Source organism: Dromiciops gliroides, chromosome 4 (assembly GCF_019393635.1).
Source record: "Dromiciops gliroides isolate mDroGli1 chromosome 4, mDroGli1.pri, whole genome shotgun sequence".
NCBI lineage: Eukaryota > Metazoa > Chordata > Mammalia > Microbiotheria > Microbiotheriidae > Dromiciops > Dromiciops gliroides.
In genome coordinates, this window is record NC_057864.1 from 389,950,200 (window position 1) to 389,971,827 (window position 21,628).

The 21,628-nt window shown below is 39.8% G+C and overlaps 1 protein-coding gene across 2 annotated transcripts in view; it reads right to left on the reverse strand.

The window, feature by feature from the left end:
• LRP11 (LDL receptor related protein 11) overlaps nucleotides 1-21,421 on the reverse strand; it is a 96,989-nt gene extending 75,568 nt beyond the window's left edge. For both annotated transcript variants that reach the window (XM_044002201.1, XM_044002200.1), the window contains exon 1: nucleotides 20,553-21,421. In XM_044002201.1, coding sequence (XP_043858136.1) covers nucleotides 20,553-21,261 — 709 coding nt within the window. In that variant the 5' untranslated portion in view covers nucleotides 21,262-21,421. The remainder of the gene's footprint in view (nucleotides 1-20,552) is intronic.
• Between the last annotated feature and the right edge of the window lie 207 nt (nucleotides 21,422-21,628).

A 21,628-nucleotide genomic window follows, 5' to 3' on the forward strand; every position in this document is an offset into this window, starting at 1 on the left:
AACATTCTTTCCTCACAGCAGCCCCGTGAGGTAGGAAATATAAATATTATCCCCTTTTTACAGATGAGGAAACTGAAGGTCTGAGAGGTCATGTGACATGATCATGGTCACACAGATACTCAGAGGCAGGACTCCAGGCTTTTTTTCATTCTTTCCACTTATATGGTCTTTATAAACAGAAGTATAAAATGAAATGGAAAACAAGTAAGAGCGAACATTTGTTTCCATCAGTTGCCTTCTCATTCTCTTTCTGTAGGTGTAAATACTGCCAGACAGTCCCTTACACTCCACAGAAGGGAAACTGCAGGTATCTATTCTGTAACAAAGAATCAAAGTGAATTTCTGGTTTGAATGTTTAAAACTACTAGCTATGTCAGTTATTGCCTTTAATGGCTTCCTAACTATTTCCACAGCTGGACCAGGGCTCTTCCCTTCCTGACTGTAGGATAAATATAAACTCCTCTGTTTGGTTTATAGGGCATTTCACAGCTCGCCCCCAACCTATCTTTCTTGCCTCATCATACATTACTGTCATTTCTGCAATCTTTGGTCTAGGAACACTGGGCCTTTCTCTCTCCCTCACTTACTGCACTTCTCTCTTTTAACTGGCAGTCTCTCATGCCTAAATGCATGCCCTCCTCACCCCTCTCTCATGAACCCCTAACTTCCTTCAAGATGAAACTCAAGTGTCACTTCTACATGAAGCCTCCCTGAGCCCTTCAATGGCCAATCAAACTACCTTGTTTCATGGGTGGAAACACCATGGGCAGTTAGGTGGCGCTGTAGTTAGACTCATCTTCCTGAGTTCAAATATGGCTTCAGACACTTACCAGCTGTATGATCCTGGGCAAGTCACTTAACCCTGTCTGCCTCAGTTCCTCATTCGCAAAATGAGCAGGAGAAAGAAATGGCAAAGCTCTCCAGGATCTTTGCCAAGAAAATCCCAAATGAAGTCAGGAAGAGTCTGACACAACTCAACAACAAGCTTATGTAAAATTTAGGAAGGAAGGAAACAATCATTTATTAAGCTCCCATTATAAGCCAGGCACTGTGCTAAGCGCTTTACAAATATCACCTCATTTGATTCTTATAACAACCCTGGAAGGTAGGTGCTATTACATCCATTTTATAGTTTAGGAAACGGAGACAGAAGAGGTTAAGTGACCTGCCTGGAGTCACACAGCCAGTAAGTATATGAGATCAGATTTGAGCTCTTGATCCCAGGTCTTCCTGATTCCCAAGTCCATTGGTCTAAGCACTGTGCCACCCACTGTGTCTGACCCAATACAATGTAAACTCCTTTAGAATAGTGACATTTTTGAATTCGCATTCCAGGATCTAGCAGAGGATTGTCAAATAGAAGGTGCTTGATAAATCCTTGTTGATTGACTTCCCACTCTTTTCCATATGACCAAAAATATCCCTTACCTACTGCTACTCTGTAGGTCACATTCTCCCCTTATAATCAGACTGTGCAAATACCCCCTAAAATTAATATTTGATCCAGCAATAAGCCATTATTCAAGCTATTTCCTGTGCTTAGAACATGTTTTTTCCCTCCTTCAAAGGCTGGTGCATAGACCAGGGGCTTCTCACTTTTTCTGCCCCTAGAAAAATGTCTCATATACATTCCTTTATTCTATTGTCAATATGAAAGGAAAGAAATTCTAGAATTTACTATGAGTATACACATAAGAAGTAGAGATTCTTGCTAATAGGATAACACAGGTTTCCCTATATTCCTTGACAAGCTTGTCATTCCCACTGGGGGTCTGGAGTATGCTCCAGGTTGGGGACTTTTGATTTAGATAGCCTTTCCTGACTAGATAAAGATATGTACTCATTGCTTAGAAAAATATATCTCTATCTTTATTCAACAAGCTTTAATTGAGATCTGTGGCAGGTACCATAGAGGACTGAGGTGGTACCTTAAGATATCAAACTCAAGCCCTTCATTTTACAAATGAGGAAACTGAGGCTAAAGAGGTCAACTAACTTTTTCAAGGTCATAAAGTAATTTATTGCAGGACTAGGACTAGAAACCAGGTCTTTTTACTCACAAGCTACCTCCCTGAAATCTCTCAGATATTAAGATATATCTGCAGGGGCAGCTAGGTGGTGCAGGGGATAGAGCACCGGCCCTGGAGTCAGGAGTACCTGAGTTCAAATCCGGCCTTAGACACTTAAATACTTACTAGCTGTGTGACCCTGGGCAAATCACTTAACCCCAATTGCCTCACTAAAAAAAAAAAAAAAGATATATCTGCAACAGCTTGTTCTACCTGTCTACCCTATTAAATAATAACTTCACACTTATATGGTGCTTCAAGTTTACAGAGAGTTATTTATCACAACAGTCCTACTTAACACCTCTTCTGCCCTGGAAATCACAAATGAATGAAAAAGTATGCCTTGAGCATGCACTATGTGCCTAGCATTGTGCTATGAAGTAGGGATATGAACTGAAAAAATGGGTCTGTCCCTGCTCTCAAGGAGCTCACATTATGTTCAATATAGCCTGTTTACTAGGCAGGGAGTTTATAATGTATATTTCAAGCAGATTTTTTTTAGAGGAAGATTTCTAATGGTTTGAATATGGACTATTAAAAAGTTCGCCTGTAACAGTCTAGCTAACTTACTAAATTAGACTACTTTGTAATGTTTTGGTTAACCAAGGTGTCGCTTTATTGAGATGATGTTAAAATTTAAGAATAAGAACTTCCCTTCACAGATACAGAAAGAATGAAAAAAATAATTCTAAAAATAGTGTGTAAGTTAGGAAATCACATCCTTCTCTAGGATATAAATAATGGGGAGGAGGAAGAATACTGAGTTAGCTGCAAGCCTCAATATTTTAAATCTCTTTTTGGCTTGGGTGATGTAGTTTATTTGACTTTTGTTTAAAAACTTCAGATTTTAAAATTATAACTGAAATAATTTAACATGGACTATAATACACTTGTTTCATTAAAATAATTGTGTTTACTGTTAAGGATCAAAGAATCATATATTTAGAGATGGAAGAGACATTAGAGGTCATTTAGTTTAATTCCATCATTTTACAGATTTGAAAACTGAGGCACAGAGAAGTTAAAAATAACTTGCCCAAGGCGATACAAGCAGAACTGTGATTTCTTTTTTTCTTTTTCTTCCTTCCTTCCTTTCTTTCTTTCTTGGAGCAATGAAAGTTGAGACTTGTCCAGGGTCACACAGCTTTTAAGTGTCAAGTGTCTGAGGCCGGATTTAAACTCAGGTCCTTCTGAATCCAGATCCAGTGCTTTATTCACTGAACCACCTAGCTGCCCCCAGAACTGTGATTTGAACTCTGCCCCTGACTCCAAATTCCTCATTTTGCAAATTTCCAGGAAATAGAGAACATAAGCTTGTTTTGTTTCAATAAAACAATTTATAACCCATTTGTTTCATAATGTATGTAAAAATATGGTACAAATAGAAAGCATTATGATGTTGGTCTTAACATCTCTGTTTCTAGGGCACACCCATCTTTCCAGTCACTTTTGGTCTTAGAGTAAACCTCATCTCTTCTCTATCACTTGTGTTTGTTCAATCATACCCAATTCTTCGTGACCACATTTGGAGTTTTCTTGGCAAAGATATTGGAATAGTTTGACATTTCCTTCTCCAACTCATTTTACAGATAAAGAAACTGAGGCAAATAGGGTTAAGTGACTGGCCCAAGGCCATGCAGCTCTGGGCCAGATTTGAACTCAGGAAGGTGAGTCTTCCTGACTTAGGCCCTCTCTCTACTGTGCTACCTCACTGCCCTCTCTATCCCTTACCCCTCATGTTTCCAGTCAATCATCAAGTCTTGTTTATAGCAGGTTCCTAGGATTTTCGATTTAGAACTGGAGGAGACTGTAGAGGTCAGTTAGTCTAGCACCTTCATTTTGAACTGATGAAGAACTGAGGCATAGAGAGATTAAGTGACTTACCCAGGGTCAAATTGACAGTTAGTGACAGAGATGAGATTTGAACTTAGGTCCTCCGACTTCAAATCCACTGATTTCTCACAGTACCATAATGAGGACATTGAACCTAGGGCCTCCAAAAATCTATCTTGCTTTTGACCCTTTTACTCTGCACATCCAGCCATCATTCTAGTTTAGGCCTTCGTCATGCTTTGCTTAAACATCTGCAACAGCCTCCTAACTGGCCTCTCTATGTCCAGCCTTTCCTCTCTCTAAGACATCCTTCACACATCAGCTAAGCTGATTATGTTCCTAGGCTTTCTCATACTTTTACACACACACATACACACACACACATATATAGTAATCCTATATATAGTAATATATTAGATATAGTAATTTAATTAGATATGGTAAGTACAGTATATAGCGTATATATATATATAGAGAGAGAATAGTAATATATTAGTATATATATATATTAGATATAGTAATATAGTAATTTAGATATAGTAAGTACAGTATATAGCATATATATAGAGAGAATAGTAATATATTAGTATATATATTAGATATAGTAATATAGTAATTTAGATATAGTAAGTATAGTATATAGCATATATATAGAGAGAATAGTAATATATTAGTATATATATTAGATATAGTAATTTAATTAGATATAGTAAGTATAGTATATAGCATATATATAGAGAGAATAGTAATATATTAGTATATATATTAGATATAGTAAGTATAGTATATAGCATATATATATAGAGAGAATAGTAATATATTAGTATATATATTAGATGTAGTAATATAGTAATTTAATTAGATATAGTAAGTATAGTATATAGTATATAGCAGAGAGAGAGAGAGAGAGAGAGAGAGAGAGAGAGAGAGAGAGAATAGTAATATATTAGATATAGTTATCCAGGCAAAGTGGCCTACTTGACATACCATCTTCCCTCTCTATGTTTCTGTACATGTACATAGCTAGAATTCACTATTGTCTCCCTTTTGCCTGGTAGAATCCTCGGTCTTCTTCAAAATTCAAAATTTAGCTCAGAATCTGGGTAGTTAGGAGGTGGAATAGGGATGATTAATCAGCAAAGGAGACTAAGAAGTGGTAGGAGAAACAAGAAAAAGTACTAATCTGGAAAACCCAGAAAGAAGAGAGTATTAAGGAGAGGACAGTCAATGGTGACTTGCCCAGGATCACACAGCTGGTAAGCGTCAAGTGTCTGAGGCCGGATTTGAACTCGGGTACTCCTGAATCCAGGGCCGGTGCTTTATCCACTGCACCACCTAGCCACCCCCTAGTCAAGTGTTTAACATTGCTGATGGGTCAAGGACTGAGATGAGGACTGAGAAAAGCCATTGGATTTGGTAATCAAAAGGTTATTGGTAACTTTAGAGAGAGAAGTTTCTGATGAATAATAAGATTAGAATATATATTGCAAGGATTAAAAAGTGAGTAATAAAGAAGGAAAGAGGAGCAACGAATATAAATAGCTTTTTCTGGCTATGCAAGGGAATTAGGACATAGGACGGGAGCTTTAAGTGATGGGTAGGGTCAAAGGTTTTTTAAAGATGGGGAAGACCTAGGTATGTGTGCAATCACTGGGGAACAAGTCAGTACATAGTGAGATACTGAAGACTAGAGGGAAGGGAAGATAGTGAGGGTAATGTGTTAGAAGAGACAGGACCGAAAGGGTACAAATAATGGGTTTGGTCTCAGTGAGGAGAAGAGATATCTCTTAATCAGTGACTTGAGTAAAGAATGTGGGAGGATATCAAGGGATTTTGTGATATAGAGTAGGAGAGAAGAGGATGCTGAAGGCAAATGACCTTTATTTTCTTAGTAACGCATGAAGAAAGGTTTTCAGCTGGGTGTGGGAAGCTTGAGAAGAGAGGATTTAGAACAGCTGCTGTGTAGAATATTATGAAGAACCAATTAGGGAGGAGCAAAAGAATTACTTTGCTGTAATGAGGACCCAGTTGTGATTAGAGAACATGAATTTCTATTGGGCCCATTCAGCACAATTGCATGACTTTTTTCAGCACCATTTAGTATGTGAGTAGGAGTAGAGGAAGCAGATGGTGGGACTGATTCAGGGTTGGAGTTTAGCAAGCTGTGAGAAACACTAGGACGAGAGAATCATGAGTAGAGGACAGTGTAACATTGAACTGGATAGTTCTGGGGTCATAATTAAGAAGGAGAGAGTATAATGTTAGTGTCAGGGTGATGGCCTCAGTATCGGGAATGGAAATACTGGAAATTGGGGTGAGGTTGAAGATATGTTTAAACTGAATGAGGCATAAGGAGAGATGAAATTCAAGATGTGGTCAGATAAAAGCATTTCAGAATTCTTGATCATGGAAGTAGAACACTTGTGGGCAATTATGATCAAAGGTGAGATCATCCTGTGTATTCTGTCTATATACCATCAAAACTCAAACTTTTTAGAGCAAAGATCAAAACTCAAACTTTTTAGAGCAAAGATCAAAACTTATATAAAGCCAGAAGAGTAACACTTAAAAAAGGTATGGCATGTAATTGAAACAATCCAGTCTAACCTACGTAAATAAGTTCTTGGTGCCAAGACAAAGGATATGGATGGAAGAAAGGACATTAACATTAATTATGCAAACTTCATAGAAGTTTAGCCCATGTAAATCAAATTCCATAATGAGATAACCAAAATAGTTCCTTAGTCACTAAACACTAGGCCTTGGGTTCCACAAATCCATATGTGTGTAATACCCAATAAAAATGTGGATACATTTGTTAATTATTATAGAAAATGAAGGTAGAAGATTATGAACAGAACTGTCAAATAAAATAGAACCTATAGAGGAAGAAATATGTTTAAAGAGTTTGGCAAGAGACTCAATTGTGTAAAATAACCCTGAAGGTATCTGAGGATGAAACTGGAAAGAAGACAATGAACAGATGAAAGATAGAAAAGTGTCTGTGGAGATTTTTTATAATAAATCCCTTTCAGTAGCAGAGATTGTGGAATAACCATAATTGTACTGTAACATCATAGTTGGTTAGAAACCACCTAAAGAGAACAAAGATGAAAAAACCACCTTGAATAGATTGCCTATTTAGAGGAGGTCTGTGCTGCAAGTGAAACAATTGTGAGGACCCTGAGGGGGCCAAGTTTCAAATTGAAGAAGATACAAAAAGATATGAGGAGGGGAAAAACGTAAGACATTATTATAGCCAAAAAAATGTGGCCAAGAGAACATCAGTTAAAAACTTACATATGCCTGCTTTCTTGATATAAAATTTCTTTGAGAATAATAATACATAAACTGAAGGCATTCTTCATGAGGGCATTAGAATGGAACAGGCAGGATTTCACAAGCATCATTCCACATGAGATCATTCTTTGCCATCACAAAATTGACAAAGAGATGTAAAGAATATTGTGCTTATTATATATTGACTATGAACAAATTTAGTTTGTAGAGGGGAGGGAACAAAAATTTAATAAGTGCCTACTATGTGCCAGACATGATGAGTGCTTTATGAATATTATCTCATTTGCCAACACTGTTCTAGAGTCTATCCTCCAAAATGCTTTCTCCCTTTCATATATCAAAACTGTATGAGATTCCTGGCAAGATATAACAAGAAAGGTAACTTTTTTCAATGACTCCATAATCACTAATACCAAGCATATAAAACTGGGAAAAGTATGCTTGCCAAAGTGTTTGCCACTGAGATGGATGAGATCCAATTTGGAGGCCAAGTCAAAGAGGGATTCCCTATAGATGATGAAGTCTTCTACTTTGCTGCTTCTGTTTTGGGGATGATTGTATCAACTAGAACACTGTCAATTTTTTGGACGATATCCCATAATTACCCCACAGAATGTGGCTTAAACTAATCATATACTAAAAACCAAGTGAAAGGAAATATTCTCCATTTTTATTCCATGATATAAAATCAGGTTGACAATCCATAAAACTCATTATTAGAAATATCTTGGACAAATTCTGCAAATGGGCCCAGGATTGAATAAGAGCAAGTGGGATGAATTGCCTTTGAGAAATTATGAAGTTCCTCCACATTCAAAATTCTTACTGAAACAAAGTCCAATCTTTCTAACAACATTCCATTAGCATTATATGGCTCTGTGTCATGAAACATGTTGGTCTCTCAAGGCTAGTGGGTATAAACACATCGTGACACATTATAAACAAGGAATTATGAAGGAGAAAGGGAGAAAAAGTTTCCATCTGAGGAGTGTAAAAGCAAAAGGGACTGATTGGTAACGTGGTGAGAATGAGAGATAACAGACAGCTTGAGAATCCTGGTGTTCTAGAAATGGGTCTGATTTGATGCAATGGAGTGCTTGGAGTGTGAATATGTACCTAAACAGATGATTGACTAGGATAAGAAATGGTTCTTAAAGAGTATCACAGTGATAAAGAGTGAGCACAGTTTACCAATAAAGGCAGATAATAAGGAGCCAGAGGTTCTGAGAGGCCTGAGAAGTTGATAATCTGCTCTTTGGGAGTCCCCTTCTTCTTGGATAGTTGTTTACCCAGAAACCTGTACTACATCCAAGATTATCTATTTGAGGTGGGGGGAGTTCCTTATTAACTCTAGCTGTGCTATATCTGTATCATACAGCCTTGCTAACCCAACTTTCAGCTTATCACAACTAGTGTCTTCCTAATGTTGCAAGAAAGCTAGGAAGACCTCCTCCAAGTTAGGAGGAAAATTTATGAGAAGACATAGACAAAAGTCACACAGGCTGGACTGGATTGGTAGAGGCAATAATGATCACAGATGTGAATACAATCAGATTTTTTTCTACTAGACATGATCTGTTGTGAGAAATTTTACATTGTATCTGAAAAAAAGCTTTATTCTAGGCAGAGCAGCCCAGGACAAGTGAGGTTTTGCCTTTGGGTTGCTTACAATGGTGTGGGGACATGGGCTTCCTATTTGACCAGTCATTTCAGGCAGTGCTGAGCCAGGGGACAACAGTGTGGCACAGAAGGAAATGAGACTTCCCTCACTACTGCCTAATCCTAGGACTGCCATGCCTCTTTGTCTCCTCTGAACCATTCCTCAAGGTTCCTGTCATCTTCATTTCTGGTCCTGTGTTCTCCTATCGGCTTGACTATATGGTAGTCAGACTGTTATGGACTGCCCATATTCTGGCCTGGGGATGCATGCTATGTGGGATGTGAGGAATCAGTAACAGTGGTGAGCATCCCAAAGTATCTGTTCCCTCCCCTCCCCTGAATTTGTACCAAGTGCTGGAATTCCCAGGTATGGCTCTGCTTCTTGGGAAACCACTTTTTTGAAAAGGTATCAAATTATTATTATTCATTTATTAAATAAATAACTACAGTCTGAAAGCATGATTCTCAATACAATTTACATAAGAGGCATTTAGATATAACTTGTTCTTTTCTGAGTGATGCTATTATTCCCAAAAATGATGATTCTTTTCTTTTTTATCGTATTCTATCCTATGGCAAAATGAGGCCCGGGCAGGGACCTATTGTTGGCCAATCAGTGAAGGTCAGAGCTATTTAGGTTTAAGGAATGGTCCTTAGAAGACATCTTGTAGGTAAACCCCAAGAAATCTTGTGAGATTTCTGCAGATAAATTTGTATTCCTTTAGGCAGAGTGCCTGCAGGTAAGGGTATGATTTCCTATATAGAGGGAGGCAGAGAAGGAAAAAGGAAGGGAAGGGAAAGGGAAAGGGAAAGGGAAAGGGAAAGGGAAGGGAGAAAGAAAGGAAGGAAGGAAGGAAGGAAGGAAGGAAGGAAGGAAGGAAGGAAGGAAGGAAGGAAGGAAGGAAGGAAGGAGAACCAGCCAGTGGAGCAGCTATTACTCACAGAATGTTGGTTGTTTGTCCTTTGTTCTTGAAGAGGACCATGACAGATGTCATGACTTGCAATGAATTGGATTTAACAACAATATTATATCCCATATGTAGAAATATCCCCATTTGTAGGTACACATGCTATCTGTAAATAGCCAGATAGATGCTTCCTAAAATCTAAAACCCAATAAATTGAAATTAGGGGATTATTAGCTCTAAAGGGATCAGATTAGCTCTAAGGACACTTCTAGGTCTGACATTCTATGATTTAGGAACATTCAGTACCATTAGAGTTGGCAACTCTGAATTGAGATAAGCCAAAAACAAATTCTTTCCCTGGGTGAAAAACCATACTATCTGGCTTTTTTCACCCTTAGGGCCTGAATACTTCACGATCTGTTTTAAAGGGCTACAAGAATTGGGGATGTTTAGCATAGGAAAGGAGAGAGAGAGAGAGAGAGAGAGAGAGAGAGAGAGAGAGAGAGAGAGAGAGAGAGAGAGAGAGTGAGTGTGTGTGTGTGTGTGTGTGTGTGTGTGTGTTGGTATAATGATGGTTGGCCAGAGCTGGGAGGAAAAACAATTAAAGCTGTGCAAAAATGTAACTGGGTAGCTTGGGAGACAGTGTATTCCCCTTGAGAGTAAGTCTTCAAGTGAAGGGTTAGATGGTTGCTTTTCATTTATGTTGTAGCTAGGAGGAGTCTTGTTCAGGAGTGGGTTGGAATAGATAAGCCTCTGAGGTCTCTTCAACTCTGAAATTCTATGGTTTTCTGGTTCTTTCGATGACATTCAATAGAACGTAAGCTTCTGGGATGTAGTCATTCTTTCATTTGCCCCAGGTCTCAGCATTTTACTCTATAAAATAAGGTTATTAATAGCATCCACCTCCCAGGGCTGTTGTGAGGATAAAATGAGATATTTATAAATCACTTTGCAAACCTTAAGGTGCTACATAAATGCTATTAGCCTTATTATTGTATTTGTATCCACAATGACTGGCACACAGACATTTAATAAACGCTTATACATCTATTCATTCATTTACATGCTCTGATTATTGAGCAAAGGCAGGCAGTTGTGTTCCTTAGTTCATGTTTAGGTAGGACACATGACAGAGTATCATTTTAAAAGAATCAAAACCTTTTTACTCAGAACAAGAATGGCATTACAATATTCAGCTTAAAATGAATGAACATTACCAGGGAGATCTAGGGAAGGATCAATCATTTATGGCATAGGCATTTAACCTTGCTGTTGAGCAGGAAAAAATATCATTCAATTTAGATTTTATATCGCTGCAGTTTAATGGAATTGAGTGTTTGTTTTTCTACTATATTCTCATTAAAAATAAATAGTTGTTGAAATTGAGGGAAGTTTTGAGTGATAAATTATAACTATTCTGGTGAAATAAAGAAAATCTCTCTTGAGATATGCTATAAACCACTGTCACCTTAAATCTGCTTTATTGAACAACTTGTAAAATGTGCTTTTGGTGGGTTATAAAGTTGCAAAACCACAGTGAACACTGTGTGTCAAAACAGGATTCATCTACAGGGGTGGGGTGGGGGTGGGAGATGAAAAGAAGAAAAGCTTTTGTTCCCTCAACAAAAATCATATTTTCATTCACTTCCTGATTTTTTTCAGGAAAAACTAGAAACTCCTATTATGGAAAGGGCACTACTTACAGCTTTAAGACAATGTTAATTGATATTCCTTCTTAATGACCTCCTTAATTCCCTACACTTAAGAAAAATAAACTAATTGCCTATTCATTTAGTCCTAACGGTACTTTCCCTACTAATGGATACCAAAGATATTTTATAGATGTAAGGAGAGTTTTGCTATATTTCTAATTAATGATATTTCAAGAATTCTTTAAATTTTCTCTTTGTTATTTATGCTATTTCCTGTGCTGTACTTGGAACCCTGTTGATGGTAGAGATGGAGACATTGCATGAGAATTAAATAGCAATGCTAAAGATAGTTCCTCTACCTTCTAAAATGTTAGATATTAAATTAGGCATCCAACAATCATAAAATAGGCTTGATTTCTTCTGTTTTGCTCTATGATGACCCCAACCCCCTTTTATCCTGAGATAAAATTCTATGCCCCCAGACTCCTAGTGCTAGCATTTAGGGTTCCATGAATATATTTTATAGTCAGAAATATCATGTGGCCAGAATGATTTGGAAAACATGCCACCTTAAGACATTAGCTCTCTCCCTAGAATTTCTTCTTGTCCAAGGACATTATTTCAATTTCTTCAACGTGCTTTCCTTACGTCCTCCCTTGAGGAAACATGCTCAAAGTACATCAATTTTAGTCTTTTCCCCTCTAGCATATTTCCAGTTATATTTATTTGTCTTTTCCCATTATGTTAACACACTCAGCTCAAATCACAACAAACAATCTTTTGGTGCCTAACATGCTGATCTTGTGCTGGATTCTGGTGGTACAAAGAAACAACAACTACAACCACAAAACAGTTCTTGCTTTCAAGGGGCTTCCTTTCTTCTGCGGGATGCAACAAGTAAAGAGGTAAAGAAATACTAGGTCATTCAGAGGTAGAGAACACAAATAATTTGAGGGGGAAGAAGGGAATCCAGAAATGTCCCCCTCCAGGTATTCCATTAGCTGAGACTGAGAGGAAACAAAGGATTCTAGGAATGGAAGAAGAGGAGAAAATGCATTCCAGGAATGAAGTAAGGCCAAATGACAAGGTGTGGCATAGGTAGGTGGGATGCCGAGTTCTAGGAATAGCAAGTAGGCCAGTTTGGCTGAAATGTAACATGTATAAAAAGGATTTATGCAAAATAAGCCTGGGAAGGTAGGCTGGAGCCAGATTGTGAAAGGGTTTAAATGCCAACGTGAAGAATTTCTTTTTTATCCTAGGGGAAACAGGAGGCCAGTGAAGGTTTCTGAACTCGGAGTGGCATGGTCAGAAAGATGCTTTAGAAGGGCATCTATTAATCAAATCCAAATTTTGAAAAATCCCTATAGTTATCCCTTCCATATCGCAACTCTACCCATCATGGGTTTGATACATTGTGGGTCAGCATAAGAATAAAATTTTTTTTTTTTAATTTTGGCGAGGAGGCAATTGGGGTTAAGTGACTTGCCCAGGGTCACACAGCTAGTAAGTGTCAAGTGTCTGAGGCTGAATTTGAACTTAGGTCTTCCTGAATTCAGGGCCAGTGCTCTATCCACTGAGCCAACTAGCTGTCCCCGCATAAGAAATTAAATGGGAATTTTTTGGGAGTTTTGCAGAAGCCACAGATGGCACATGAAGACCAACAAATGACATAGAAAAAGTTTAGAAATCAGAAATGCATAAAAATATTTTTAGTATTGTATAATATCAACATATTGTATATTTTAATATTTTATTATCTTCTAATAAAAATCCAGAGTTCTTCTCTGGTATGAAAGGAAGGCCAAAAAATTTTATGTGGACTTTTCAGATTACAATGGTGCCGCACCTCTAACCCTCATGATGTGAAAGGGATAAACATACACTTCTTCCTAATTCTTTATATCAAGGAATACAATGCTTCTCTACCTCATCAATTCAATAAAAAAACCCATTTATTAACATCTCCTATGTTCAGGGCATTCTGCTATGCACTGGGAAATGTACAACATATAGAATATCTGTTGTTTTTTTTAATAAATGACTGGCACATACAATAATATAATAAATTTCTAGATGAAAGGGTATTCACACTTTCTGCAGTTTTAATCCTTGGTGTCAGTAACAAGTAAATAAACAAATAAAAACAAAAACCTGCGCTTTATATAATGAATATAACAGATAGCTATTACTTGATGTATCTACCACCTGTCTACTATCGATGCAGATTAAGGAGAAAAAAAAAGATTCAGTTCTATATTACTTATTCAGCTAAGCACAGAGGACAATGCCATATCAGATGCTGAGAAGATGAAAGGGGTCCATAGGACCACAGAACAGGTATTCTTACCAACCCTCAAAAGGGTCATGGATAAATTTCAGGATGTCCATGAACTTGTGTGTGTGTGTGTGTGTGGTGGGGGCGGGAATCAGGGTTAAGCTAGTAAGTGTCTGAGGCTGGATTTGAACTCAGGTCCTCCTGACTCTAGGACTGGTCAGATCTATCCACTGTGGTACCTAGCTGCCCCATGTGTCTGTGAACTTAGAAAAAATTGATAACTGTGTGTTAATATAATTGTTTTATTTTACAATCCTCTGAATTTCATTTTATGCACTTAAAATCATTCTGAGAAGGGGTCCATAGGCTTCACCAGACTACCAAGGGGTCCATGACATGAAAAAGGTAAGGATCCCCTGGCACTAGAGGAAAGGGCCTCTGTAGGTATCAGAGACTGGTTTCATATGTGTCCACTCTACTGGTCTCTGTAAGGAGGGATTATTGAACAGAGATAAAGTTTATCTGATCAGAAAAGAATGTCTTTAAAAGGAGGTTAACTAGTTTTTATTTTATTAATTTTTATTTTCATTATGAATTTAATAATCATGAAATAGAATGGGCATTTGCATATACATGGAAAAACAGAAAAAATCAAACATGAAACTTCAGGTCTATTATGTACAGTTGGCTTTTCTTTTAAAGTATATAATAAGATCAGCTTGTAGCTTTCAAGGTTGTTCACTCATATGGTTCTATTCTTTTTTCTCTATTAAATAAAAGATAAAAGCAACTAGTTTTAAAGTAAGGTGGGTGGGGATGGGACGAATTAGGGAAGAATGATGTACAATGTCATTGAAAAGGGGGAAGCTTCTAGAAAGAAGTAAGAAGAAATCTTGGTAAAGGTTATGAAATAAAACCCAAGGAGGAATGGAGATACAACATGCTGATAACATTCACTGAACATCAGTACATTATTTTTTTTTACAGAAAAACTGGGTTCTGCAAAAACACACACACACACACACACACAACAACAAACAAAACAACAACAAAAGAAAATTGGGTTCTAGTTCAAATGGTTGCAAGTGATTTTAAGTGTTGGATTGGTTTCCAAGCTGGCCCACCAAAGTCTATTTAAACCTTAATATACTAGTAGTATTTGTTCAAAGATACTTGATTACCTTTAACATATTGTTTCTATGCAAAGGCACATTCTAGGTTGTAGGCACACTAGGAACACATTCCCCCCATTTTGCTTGCAGAGTAGCTAGGGATCAAACAGGGTGGTTTCTCTTCTAAATAGGCATAACAGCTCACCTTACCCTCATTCACATTTTATCCGTAAAACACTCCACCGCAGCCTGCTTTCCATAATTCCACTTTTTCTGAATCGTCTTGCCTCCCTTGCCTCCCCGCCCCAACCCTTTACTAACAGTATCACTCTTCCTTTCCTGATCCTTTCACTCATCTCCCAGGTGAAAGGGACAAAGTGGGAATGAAGAGTTTCTAGCTTCTTGGGTTCCCAGCAGTCTCTGGAGTAAACATGGAAGACCATTCATTTCCTTAGGCTTTTAAACTAGTAATTACCAGGACACTTAGAAAAAATCCAACTTGTGATTTCATTAGAGTAGGGAGTTCCTCAGGAGGAAGCTTCTTCTGTCAGTGCAAATCAGAGTCTATTCTCCAACTTATACTAGTGGACATTGACCTGCTAAGTGACTTATGCAAGGTCATGAAGAAGCCATTATGTGTTAGAGGAGACATGGAAATTCAGGCCCTTGAATTTTGGTCTTCCTGATTATGAGGAGGGATCATGGGATCAGAGATTTGGAAATGAAGGGGACCTTAGAGGTTCTCTCTCTTCTAACCTACTCATTTCACAAATGAGGAGAGGCCCAAATAGGTTTAGTGTCTTGCTTATGATGACACAGATATTAAATGACAGGTGGAATTTGAATCAAGATTCTCTGACTTCAGATCCAGTATTCTTTCCATTGTATACAGGGAAACAAAAGAACAACAAATGAAAAAGAGACTGATTCAAAGTTTCAGTATACTTTTAACAGCTTATAAGAGTAGCTTACTCCCAACTTCAGTGAAAATTCATATATTATGTATATACCTTTCACTTTCATTGATTCTTCTCATTGACTCCTTAGTTCTGTAAAGTCAGTCCTATCCCTTAAAATTTCTAATGCTCTTTATTTCCCTGAGGCTGAGTTCCCAAAGAGTTAATGTTATTCCTTTTCAGAGAAAAAAAGTTTTTCCTTGAGGTATCTACACCATCTACACCACCTCCCCTCAAGAAAAAGGTCCCTTTAGGTCACAATTTCCTCAGAATTGAGATCAGAGACATAAGTTATGGGTAACGAATTGAAAGGGGTTTATTTACACCTTAGAAATTCTAGACTTGTCAGTTTTTAGCTCTATATCCTTATGCTTTATCTCAGAAAGTCATTTTTGGTTACTTCCTTACAACTTACCCTGGAAAGGACTTCTATGTATTTATACATTTGCATGAGAATTGACACCTCTCCTGGTTACTCACTCCTCAGATGTTCTGAATGGGGGCTATAGTAGGCATCAGAGTCAAGTATTTGTAAACTGGTCTGCAAGATGACAGCTCAACTGGAGTTGATCTACTTGAGAGGTGATGATATCCTCAGACTAGAGGTATATAGATTTTTTAGAGGGGATAGAAGGCTTAGAAAAGACAGGCAACTTAGTGTGTAGTAATACCACAATGGACTAGGAGTCTAGAGAGATTTGTATTCTAGCCCTCATTCTGTCACTAACTGTGTGGGACTGGGCAAGTAGCCTTAACGTTTCTTGGCTTCAAGTTATTAATATATAGAAAGAGAAAGTGGGATTAGGTGATCTCGAGATTCCTTCCTGCTCTAAGAGTCAATTTTATACATGAAGGATAAATATACTTACTCCATGGTTTAGAAAGAAAGGAAGGAAGGAAGGTTAGCCAGAGTGAATCTTTACCAGAAAAAGAAAAGTGACCTTTTGGTAGGAGATTATCATAGGCTGGGTATACCAAACCTTGGGGCAATTAACAAAGCTGCCAAGGCAAAGAACCTAGTGGCAATTACCACGATATCAGTTAGAACATTAGAGTAGCAGGTCATTAATGGAAGATTAAATGGAATAAGACTCATAGATTTTGAGCTTTAGGAATCAAGTCCAATGCCATCATTTTATAGGGTAGATGGGTGAGACTCAAGACAGGCTTCTTTTAGGGGGTGGCACCTGAACTGAGCTTGAGAAAAGGTAACTATTCTGTGAAGCAGAGATGAAAAGGCCATTCATTCTAAGCATGAGGAAAAGCTTGTATAAAAGTGCAGAGAAAAGAGAGAAAATGTCATATACAGGGATCAGACCCAGGGAAGGTTAAGGGACTTACCTGTGGTCATTGTGCAGAATGTAGGAGATAAATCTGATGAAATATTTACAAAAGGAAGGGATTAGTTAAATTCCAAAAGCAAAAAAGGCGACCTTAGGGAGAGAAATTATAAAAATGACAGGAGTTCAGAAATTCAAGAAAAGAAAGGCCAACTATCATACAAAGAGAAAATTACGAGTTCTCATAAACAAACAGAATAAAGTGCAAAGGGGATAAGCACAGAAATAGGATACTGGGAAAAGAAAATTAAGTATCATAAATATAAGAAATAGGGAGATGAAGTGTGGCAAGTGTTCCCAAAAAGAGCTGGGGGGGGTGTCATTCAGTTCAATTGAATAAGATTTTACTAAATACCTACTAAGTGCAGTCACAAAGAAACCCTGAAATGATCTTTGCACTTGAGGATCTCACATTCAGTTGGAGATATGGAATAATACATGTGTAGAAATTTTAATGCTAAACATATTTACAAAGTAATTCCTGAGGGAAGAGTATTAGCAATTGGGTGAGTGGGTAGGACTTAAGACAGGCGTCTTTTAGAGAGTGGCACTTGAGCTGAGCTTGAAGAAAGGTAAGGATTCTTTGAAGCAGAGATGAGAAGGGCATGCATTCCAGGTATAAGGGAAAGCTTGCGTAAAAGGGCAGAGAAAAGAGAGAATGTTACGTACTGTTAGCAGCAAGCAGGTCACTTGGCTGAAACTCAGTTCAGGAAGGAGAGCAATGTGTAAGAATCGTGGAAAGGTAGGCTGGAGCCATATGGTGAAGGGCTTTAAATGCCAAACAGAGGAGTTTGCATTTTACCCTTTTGGTGAAAGTGAGTCATTGAAGTTACTTGAGTGGGAGAGTGAAGTGGTCAGACCTGTGCTTTAGTAATAATATCAATCTGGCTGCTGAGAAAGACATTTGACGTTACCCATCAATTGTGCAGTTAAGAAAAAACAAGCCTGGGGCAGCTAGGTGGTGCAGTGGATAAAGCACTGGCCTTGGATTCAGGAGGACCTGAGTTCAAATGCGACCTCAGACACTTGACACTTATTAGCTGTGTGACCCTGGGCAAGTCACTTAACCCTCATTGCCCTGCCAAAAAAAGAAAAAGCAAGCCTAACATTAAGATTCAAGAATGGGCATATAATATTGGAACCATGGCTACCAGTAGGCACTACTAGTCAGACCTTCGATTGTGTGTACAATTCTAAGATCCAAAACTAAAGAAAAATAGCAACCCCCCCATCTTTTATACTGTTCATAAAAGAGTAAAAAAGAATCTTAATGGGTTATAAAACAAAACTAAAGCCTATGAGAGCTTACTATGGGTTTAAATGGGGCTAGACAACAGATAAGAAGTATGAGAATAAGTCTTTAAGTAGATGAGATTATTCACAGACTGTTCTGGGAGAAAAAAATAATGAAATAGATGATGTGAACTATAATATAAAAGAGGAAGGTTATAGAATAACATTTCTCCAAAATGAAGAATAGATTCTTATCTGCCAAGAACAGTTTTAAGTATGGTATATTCTAAAGTCAGAGGGACTGGCTAAGTGATCTCTCAATGTGTCTTCCAGCAATGAGATAGCAATATGGCATGGTGAAATGAGGGGCAGCTAGGTGGCCCAGTGGATAGAGTCGGAAAGACTCATCTTCCTGAGTTCAAATCTAGGCTCAGACACTTACTAGCCATGTGATCCTAGGCCTGTCACTTAAATTTATTTGCCTCAATTTCGTCATGTACAAAATGAGCCAGAGAATGAAATGGCAGACCATAACCAGGATCTCTACCAAGAACACTTCAAATGGGATTACAGAGAATTGGACAAGGGGACAGCTAGGTGGCACAGTGGATAAAACACCAGCCCTGGATTCAGGAGGACCTGAGTTCAAACCTGACCTCAGACACTTAACAATTACTAGCTGCGTGACCTTGGGCAAGTCACTTAACCTTCACTGCCCCACAAAAAAAAACCCAAAACAACAAGAAAAAACCCAAAGAATTGGACAAGACTGAAAAGCAATAACTTAACAACAAAAATAGTATGTTCATTTTATTGGGATTCAAAAACCTGCCTCTGGGCTTTGTTTTCTTCAACTTTAAAAGAGGAGGATGAACTAGATGGCCTAGAGGAGGTGGGTTAGTTGGCCACTCGGGTCCCTTGTACCTTCAGATCTACGATTCCTTGAAATTGTGATCCCCCTCATAAGTTAAGATACATTTCCCTACTTATTCTCCTTAAATTATCAAGGTTGGTGTGAAACTCAAATCCATTTCTGTTTAAGCTAAGAAAGTATTTTTCTTTTCTGCCTTCATGTCTCTTCTCAGGAGATCTCCTGGGCTGCCTTCTGTTTTGTTATTGGAGGCCCAAGAGGAAGAGAACAGGATTCAACCCACTCACACGTGACATATTTTTGTAAAAGTACAGTCATGGGTTTGTTCCTGTCTTAACGTATTTTTTTTCTTCCAAGAGTGTGTGACGTCATGTATGTGTCTTACTGCTTATTCACAGCAAAACGGAGAATGCTAAACTGTCCATGAAATAAATCCACAGATTAGTAGTAATTTTAAAGGCATTAAAAAACCCCCAAACACCAGACACCCGATTTCTGTTACTGTTATTTACTGAAGTACTGTCCTCTTACTTCAACAAAAGAATAACAGCTGGAAGGCCATTATCAAAATGAGGTACACGTTTTTCTTCCCTGCTGGAAGCAATTTCAGGTGGAATGATGAGAGTCATACTTTATTTTATTTTGTTAATTTTTTGAACCATATTTTAAAGGGCAGTGATGATTATCAGAATGAGCTGTAATCACATAAGGCAGCTCAGTCACATTTGCACTAGCAACAATCCCACCCATTTCCTATCTAATACACAGGCACCATCTGTAAAAAACAGGACTGTGGGTGTGTTTTTAAACCTGACTTTTCTCTGCTTCATTTTAAAATCCAATTTCATTCTTTAAACTCTCTTGGATTTTTTCCCTCTTCGAAACCCAGGACCGTCTGTCTATCCAGTAGTACTTGTTTGCTATTTGCTAGTCCATATTTAGGGTCTCGCTGAAGCTACAGAAATGATAGGCAGTCCCCAAACTTCTCCCTGACTGGTCAACTATTAATCGTTTAGAGGGAGGCTCGTTGGAAAACAAGAACAAAACAAAACAAAAGCAAAAACAAAACAAACAAAAAACAACCACTAGCAAAGAGGAAGCAAAGCACACACCTTTGCTCACTTTCTGAGCTGGCTAAGTATCCCACGGCCATTCAGTCTCCGCTTGGTTTGAGAGCCAGGGGCGTGAGAGAGACTCCAGGTAAAGGAAGGGAAAGGACACGACTGATAAGGAAGGTAGCGGAAAAGTATCGGCTCTTCTTTGGCCACCGATAAAGGAGAACTGATGGCCGGGGGAAGGGGAAGGGAAGGCAAAGCCCGAGGCTCTTTGCAGAGTAGCGCTTACCCTGCGGTGGCGATGAGGCGGCTTCGGCGGCCAGAGTGGAGCTCTGCAGCGGTTTTTTCCGAGGGGGCGCCGGGGGAGCAGCCGGCCTGCCTCTGCCGCCTCCCGGAGGCCCTCCCATGCGGGAGGTAGTGTTGCGGTGGCTCTCGGTGACCGGGCTCAGGGTGTAGCTGTTATAGCCCCGGTGCAGCGAGAATTTGCAGACGTTGCGGCCGCGGTAGGTGCAGTTGAAAAGGTAGCACTTGAGGTCGTCGGCGGCCTGGGGCTGGGGCAGCTCCACCACCGCCACGGTGCAGAGGGGCTCGGCGCAGCAGGCGGCCACGCACTGCTGCCAGTCCTGTACTGCGGCGGGCGCCGTCAGGAAGGTGGCCCCGGCGCCCAGCGAGTCCTTGGTGCGGATGATGGAGTCGGGCTTGACCGTGTAGCCGCCGCCGGGGCAGCCGGCTTCCGTCCCGGCACGCTGCTGGGGCCGCTCGCGGTGCTCGTCGCCGCCGTGGTCCGGGTCCCGCGCCGGCGGCTCCTGCTGCAGCTGCTTGCGGAACTCCTCCAGCAGCTCCTCCACGCCCGAGATGGACGAGCGCAGCTCGGCCAGCGGCGCCGAGCGCTGCCCGCCGGCTGCCTGGCCCAGCAGCCACACGCCGAGCAGCAAAGGCAGCCCCAGCCACTGCACCTGCCGGCCCCGCGTCCTGCTGCCCGGGGGAGCCCAGGCCATGGCTGCAGGCCTGGGGCTAGACGGAGCACCGAGGCCGCGTGCGAAGCCGCCCGGGGCGCTCGGGACGGAACCTAGGAGGAGCAAAGGAGGATGGAGACTAAGGAGAAAGGAAAGGGCAGCTGGGAGGATGCGAGCGAAGCGCCGTCACCCTAGCTCTCCAGAGCCCCCTTTCGCTCCAGCCAGTCCGTCCCAAGCTCAGTGTACCCCGCCTGACCGGCTTTGCTGCACCGCGGCCCAAGTCCCCTCCCCAGCCCGTGGAGCGGTCGCCCGAGGCAGCATGGCCTGGCCGGTGGCGGCACGACTCCTCTTTGGGGGGCTGTTGTTGATGTTGTGATTGCCGAACCTCTCCTCTTCCTGGGCGCACACC